Source organism: Lissotriton vulgaris, chromosome 1_2 (assembly GCF_964263255.1).
Source record: "Lissotriton vulgaris chromosome 1_2, aLisVul1.2, whole genome shotgun sequence".
Classification (NCBI taxonomy): domain Eukaryota; kingdom Metazoa; phylum Chordata; class Amphibia; order Caudata; family Salamandridae; genus Lissotriton; species Lissotriton vulgaris.
Genome location: NC_141686.1, coordinates 204,330,341 through 204,338,086, shown reverse-complemented (window position 1 = coordinate 204,338,086; position 7,746 = coordinate 204,330,341). Strand labels below are relative to the sequence as shown.

The 7,746-nt window shown below is 42.6% G+C and overlaps 1 protein-coding gene across 1 annotated transcript; it reads right to left on the bottom strand.

Moving 5' to 3' along the window:
* Window positions 1-356: 356 nt before the first annotated feature.
* Window positions 357-1,295, bottom strand: LOC147734953 (olfactory receptor 5F1-like). The gene has a single exon (XM_086953702.1). It carries the CDS (start codon window positions 1,293-1,295, stop codon window positions 357-359), a length of 939 nt encoding a protein of 312 aa, XP_086809828.1.
* Between the last annotated feature and the right edge of the window lie 6,451 nt (window positions 1,296-7,746).

The following is a 7,746-nucleotide window of genomic DNA, read 5'->3' as shown; positions in this document are numbered from 1 at the left end:
ATCGTCAAAGGTGTATCTCGGTGGTACAGAAGCTGTATAACCATCCAACAGCCGCAATCAAACTTAACGGGCTTTCCTCTTTTTCTTTTTCAGTTCAAAGGGGGACCCGGTGGGGTTGTCCTTTATCCCCTTTATTGTTTGCCATATATATTGAGCCTTTTATTAAACATTTAATGCTCAATGGGGATATCACTCCAGTTATTTTAAACAAGACAAACCTAAAATTAACTGCATATGCAGACGACATTGCCCTTTTTTCGGTAAACCCAGTTAAAGCCATGGCTGCGATAATGTACGAAGCACAGTGATATGCATAACTTTGCACTAAGAAGAAACAGTATCCCCAAGGTTATTTATCATACCTGCAGACATGATCTTGTCATCACTTCCCTCAGTGCCAATTTCACTTCCTGGTTTCTCAGGCTGTAAATCAAAGGGTTCAGCAATGGAATTATGACTGAGCAGAACACAGCTACCACTTTATTGTGTTCCAGAGAGTAACTGGATTTAGGATGGAGGTATGTAAACATTATTGTCCCATAATACAAAGTGACAACAAGAAAGTGAGAGGAACAGGTGGAGAAGGCTCTGTGTCGCCCCTTTGTAGAGTGGATCCTGAAGAGGGCAGCAACAATATGCATGTACGTTATGACTATTACAAGGAGGGATCCAACCAGGACAATGCCACCCACAGTAGCACTCAATACCTCATTGAGGAATGTGTTGGAGCAGGATATTGTAAACAATGTTGGGCCATCACAGAAAAAATGGTTAATGTTGTTTGAACCACAAAAGTGCAAAGTGAAAGTTAAACAGGTGAGGACCATAGAGTTTAGCAACCCTATAAGATAAGATCCGGCCGTAAGAGACATGTAATTTCTCTCTGTCATGATGTTATGGTAAACCAGAGGTTTACAGATGGCTGCATAGCGGTCATAAGACATTACTGCCAATAGCAGTGTTTCTGCACTCTCAAAGCCTACAAGCAGGAACATCTGCAATGCGCATCCAAGGAAGGAAATTGCATTCCTGTCTGATAGAAGGTTTGCAAGCATGTTAGGTGTGGCACATGAAGGATAGCAAAGGTCCACAAAGGACAGATTTCTGAGCAGGAAGTACATTGGTGTGTGAAGGCGAGGCGAGATCTTGGTCAATAGGATGATACCAGCATTGCCCACCATGCTGATGCAATAAGCCAGAAGAAACAACACGAAGAGTGGCAGCTGAAGAAGCGGGTCATCAGTGAATCCTAAGAGGATGAAATCGGTCACTAAGGTGGTGTTGCTTCCTTCCATTTTTAACAGATGATGCGGCCTGAAGAGTTAAACAGAATGTGCAACACATGAGGAAAGGATCTTTCCATTTAATCACAAATTATGAAATTATACAATCCTCCTGAATCACCTCGAAAGGTTTTGGCATCATCATCTTTTTGATTCAAAACTCACCAAAATATACAGAAACAAACCAACATAACATGATCAAGTACATTTAAAATAAGAAGTGGTGCCATAAACAAAACAATAAGCACTGGTACGGCCAAACGTTCTCGCTATTTTCTGCGAGCATGCTTGTTTATCAATTGTCAAGTGTGTATGTGTGTGGTGGATGAAAAGATAAGTGTGCGACTGAGTAAACTGTTGGATGGATGAGCTGTTGGATAATTGACTAAGAGGATGAATGAATGAGTGAACAGATACAGAATTATGCAACAGAAATTAGGTGACTGGCAGTAAGAGATAGGGCAGGTAATGAGTTTTAGAGAACAGACAAAGAAAAAGTGGCTACATTTTGGGTGATTGGGGTCAGATGAATGAATGAATGAGAGTTTTGTAAAGTGCAGCAGCAAAAATGTTGTCCTCGTGCTCATAGGGGGACAGTTGTGAGAGCAGATGTGGCACTGAGAGGACAGCAGAAGTGGGATCAAAGAGTAAAAGGCTGGAGGAGTGGGGCTCAATGGTTAGAGCGGCAGACCCTGATGCAGAGTTCTGGTCCGGGACCAGGGTTCAATTCCCGCCTCGGCGGGTCTTGGGCTCATAATTCCTCGGACCTGATTTCTCGCCTCAGTGCCTATTCTAATCATGGGTCCCACGCTGCAACTCTGGGCATTAGCTTGCTTAACCTCCACACCGGCCCCAAACAGCGCTGTGGATGCCTGGCTTCACCCTGGGGGTGCCCAGGAGTGGACACTTCACAGGGAAAGCCAGGAGGGGTTCCACAGCGGTATGAGTAATAGCGCCAGGAAACCGCTTGGTGACAGTGCGCTCTACAAATACCTTGACATTTACATTTACATTTACATTTACATTCCCATGTTTGGAGATACTTCCAGAAATCAGCTTCTAATGTGGTGTGCTGAAGTTCAACTGGATATAAATTCCAATGCACCCTGGTCAGGAAGGAGCAGGACGATTTATGGAATTCCAGGGGCTGGCCCTCAAGTGGCTTTCCTCCTTCCTGAGCAATCGGACCCAAGCGGTGGGCCTTGCCAATTTCTCTTCTAATAAACGAGACATTACCTCTGGGGTTACCCGGGGCGCCTCTCTTTCTCCTCTTCTTTTCAATCTCTATCTTCTCCTCCTAATTCACTCCCTGAGGGAAAGGAACGTCAGTATTTTTAACTATGTTGACAACCTTCAACTGGTATTTAATGTTGATTCATCCCCATCATTTAAGTCCAACGTCCAAGATACGAGGGTTTGGTGACTGGTTGAATAACAACCAGCTGAATTTTAATCCAGAGAAAAAGGAGATAATCCTCACAGGTGGGTTGGCTAACCCTTGGCACTCTAATTTTTGGCCCCCTAAACTTGGTAATCCCCCTAGGCCAGATGTCTCTTTGAAGAGTCTGGGGATTATTATTAGCAATGAATTGTCTATGAAGTCCCAAATCAGCTCGGTAGTTTCTGCTGGATTCTTTCAGTTGCATAAAATAAAGAAGATCAGCAGATTTCTGAGTAGGGAAGCCATGATCCTGGTCACTTTGGCTCTCGTGACCTCTCATTTGGATTATGCCAACTCATTGTACGTGGGCATTCCAGCATACCAACTTCTGCGCCTTCAGCTAGTTCAGAATCAGGCGGCCAGACTGATTTTTCATCAGCCTAAATGGCATCATGTCAGCCCACTAATGAACAGCTTACAATGGTTCCTAGTGAGTAACCGGTGCATTTTTAGGATGGGCTGTACTATTTTTAAAGCACTACATGGCAATGGTCCGGCTTTCATTTCGGCCTGTCTCCACTGTCACACTCCCTCTCGTAACCTTAGATCTTCTCATCTCTACCTGCTGAAAATTCCTCTAGCCAAACGGAAGAAGTACGGCAGACTCCAGTTCTCTGTCCATGCACCGCAACTTTGGAACTCTCTTCCTGTAGAGATAAGGTCTTTGTCCTCCCTTGCCTGATTTAGGAGGCAGCTAAAGACCTAGCTGTTTACCCAAGCATTCTCTGACTGAGCTTCCCTCTCGCCATGGCTCCGATCCTCACATGAGCGCCAAGAAACATAACATTAACAATGCATACTGCATTTGAACTGGAGGAACGCAAACGGTGCGAAGGGACATAAGACTTAAAACGAGATCATGTATACATATACATGTAATTTATTTTGTATTTATTTATGACTCAGCTGACAATAGCAGCTGTAGCATCAGTGTATTACGTTGGAATTTCCTTTAAAATATTTTAAATAACTTTGTCACCATTCCATGAATCTGCAAGGTACTTTCCTGAAAAACAGGACATTGTAGTTGAGTTCTTGTTTGTCAATTTTTTCCAGATGTATTAAGGGGGAGGACGATAAAACAAGGGCTGGGCATAAGTGGCATTCCCAATTTTACCTTTCATATGAGTCTTTGCTCCTCGATACAAAAAAAAACACAACTGAACGGAATTACACCAAACGTGGCATGTAAGTACAACTTTATTCAAGGAAATATCTTTCCTTGGTTTAGTGTAAATATATTACTTTAAGCACTGCTTGATTAATTTCCTCAAAATTTAGCAGATGCTTGGCATGTTTGGATCAACATTAGAATTTGAAAATATTTGCAGATTCGGCAAGGAGGGCACACTGAAAGGAGTGTAAAAAAGCAAATATTTTCTAAAAACTATGGGTCAGATGTATCAAGATACACTTTTGCGATTCTCAAATACCGATTTTTAAGGAATCGCTATTTGAAAATTGCAAAATGGTTTGTATGTAGAAATTCGCTATTTTTTAGCGATTTCTTAAAATTCCTTAATTGCCATTAGCAAAATACTAATCGCAATTAAGGAATAATTTCCCATTCATTTCTAAGGGCCAGGAGACCCATAGGAATGAATGTGAAATTATTCTCAATTTGCGATTCGCAATTTGCTAATCGCAAATTGGGAATAATTTCAAGGGTGCAAGGGTGTCCAAAGGACACCCTGTTGTACCCCTGAAATAAGCATGGGTGCACATGTGGTAAACATACATGCCCTGGGCATCACAGGGCACTTTGAAAAATGCAAAAATGGGCATTTTTCAAGAAGTTCGCAAATTACCACCAACTTGAAGTTGGTGGTAATTTGCGATTCCTTAGGGACAATTAGCAATTTTCTTTGCATCATACATTGCATTTAAGGAATTGAAAATGTTGCGATTCCTTAAATGTAATCGCAAAATAAGGAATGGCAAATTTGCGATTCCTTATTTTACACTGAAATTTGCTACATACATACCATTTTGCTCAAATGAGTTTGCCAAAGCTGAATTTCGGCGTTTGCGAACACATTTGAACTTCATACATCTGGCCCTTAGTCATCATTTGAAAAACCCACATGAAATTTGGTGGACATTTAGCATATTTATTCTTCTGTGTGTGGCAAATTCATGCACAGCCGTAAAGGTGTGGTGCTATTGATTTCACATTCTAATAACTTGCTTTTCATGGACTTACATGAAATGTGTTAGCAGGTTAGCTCTGTGATGGAATCTTCTTTAACATGCAGATCTAAGAAGGGGGAAGTCAGAGTTAAATAAAAGGTGGACAATGTCATTTCTTTGCTTATAAAAAAACGTCCACAGGATTGTACGATACTCTACACTTATCATCATTAGTTAGGATATTGTTAGTTTCATGTTAACACATTAAGAGCAGGAACGCTGTAATGAGCAATCAAAAAAGCTGCCTTTACCATGTTACCATGTTATCGTCCTTAAAAATGTTTTCTTCTCTAGTGCACAAAGAATATCTGAAAAGAATTAAAGCAAACTCAGCATGACAGCAACGTTTTACTTAGTGAAGTGCTTTTGGTTGGCTTGGGGTAAATCTCTTCAGAGGATATGAAGAAACTAACATTAACATAATGTCAGTGGGATTGAAATGATTAAAAGTTAGAAAGTTCCTGGACCCTTATTCCGCAAATAGCCATTGAAGCAAGATTCGCAGACTGTCCAGAATTTACAAAAATAAATGCCCAAGTTTCCCATTTCGACTCTTAATTGTAAAAGTGTTGGTCCAGAAATGGTCCAGAAAGCACAATAAAATAGAAACATAAACCTGGCAAGGCAGAGACCATCAGCCAACCAGTGCTAGGCATATTTGAAGGCTGTGCGCATTTGGGGTTGGCAGTATGTGGAGAGGCAACACAAAATTAGAAATAGACTATTTTTGGTATGTGATAGGGCACCAAATATGTCAGCAAGTGAATAACTGTTTGACAAACTCGCCCTTTACTTTGTTTTGTTAATCTGATATTGCTGAAACCTTAGATTCCAGCACAGGGCTGAACTTGCTAACATCCTGTGAAATATCATGCTGATTCAAGGACCAGAGCCAAAGTTATACGCAAATAAACCCCTTTTGATCCACCATATTTGGCTCTGCCCCGGCTTGATGTATTTGAATAAAACTCAAAGTATTGAGAGAGCTTATTTATTTATTTATTTTTGCGATTTATTAAGCGCGAACGAATACCCGCAGGCGTCTCGGTGCTAGACTATTTACATAACTGTCCCCAGGATGTTAATGGCCAGTATTACTGGTTGAAAAGCCAGGTTTTCAATCTTTTACGAAACAGCAGGAGTGAAGGGCTTGTCCTAATGTGTTGAGACAGGGCATTCCATAGTTTGGGTGCCGCGACTAGGAAGCGGCGGTCACCCCATGAGACTGTTTTGGTACGTGGGACCACTAGTTGGTTAAGAGTAGCGGATCGGAGCTGTCTAGCTGGTTTATAGGGTATCAGCTGGTTCTTCAGAAAATGCGGTCCTTGATCATGGAGTGCCTTGTACACTATGCAGAGTGATTTGAACTTGATCCGATTCCGGATCGTCAACCAGTGATATTTATTAATTGTATCTGATATGGCCGAGAACTTGGATGTTCTAGAAAGCAGACGTGCTGCTGCGTTCTGTATCGTCTGAATCTTATTGGTTACCCTGACCTGGGCGTTTAAGAATAGGCCATTGCAGTAGTCAAGGGAAGACAAAACTAGAGAACTGACCAGTGTTTTACCAGCTGCATCTGGTAAAAAAGAATGATTTTCCTGATCATTCTTAGTTTGTGATGGGCTGTAGCCGCTGTTTTGTTAGCATGTGCCACAAAGTTGAGACCCTCATCAAAAGTTACTCCCAGGTTCCTGACCTTAGAGGCCGGGCTGGGAGGGGCTCCAAAGGCTGTTGGCCACCTGGTTGATGACCAACCTGGTGAAAGGGGTCCAAAGATGACCACCTCCGTCTTTTCGGAGTTGAGCTTAAGGCAGTTAGACGCCATCCACTCTCCGATTGCTAGCATTCCACTTTGGAAGCGCTCTGCCACCTCATATCCATCGCCCTTGATGGCCAATATCAAGTGCGTATCATCAGCGTAGGAGGTTAGGCTCATCCCATGTGCTTTGATAACATTAGCAAGGTCTGACACATAGATATTAAATAGTGTCGGACTTAGGGATGAGCCTTGAGTAACCCCACACAGTAGTGACAGTTTGGCAGATAGGTATGGCCCCAAGGTGACGGCCTGTGTTCTGTCGGCCAGGAAGGATGTGAGCAGATCTGTCGCTGTATGGTGAATGCCCATCTTTCCAACACGGTCCACCAAGATCTTATGGTCGACCGTGTCGAAAGCCGCGGATAAATCAAGCAGTTCTAGTACTGCTGTCCCTCCCTGATCTCGGATTACTCTAATGTCACCGGCGCTTTGATTAAGGTGGTTTCAGTACCATGATACTTGCGGAAACCGAATTGTGTATCATCCAGTAGAAGATGTTTCTCTTCATGCTCGGATAGTTGTTGGTTCATAGCTTTTTCAGCCACTTTGGCTAAGAAAGGGAGGCTTGCTATAGGCCTATAATTCTTTAATTCATCCTTGTCCAGACTCGGTTTCTTCAGTGGTGGTTTCACCAGCGTGTTTTTCAAGAATTCCGGGTAGGTGCCAGACCCAAGTATGGAGTTGCAAACTAGAGTGATGACCGGGATGATGGTGTCCATCACCGGTGGGAGGACTGAGAAAGGACAAGGGTCTAATGCCGATCCAGTTTTCATCGAGGAGACAATGATCTTTATTTGGTCAGTCGTAAGATCCTTGAACCTGGTCAAAACATTTTCAGGGGGAATATAAGAAGGAGAGGCTGTTGTCGTGTTGGTTTTTGAGGTGAAAGCTTGATAGATGTCATTCACTTTCGAGAAGAAGAAGTTGGCCAATGCATCGCAAAGTGATTGTGAAGGGGGTGGGGTGAGATCTGGGACGTTACCTGACAGAGTTTTTGTGATGTCATATAG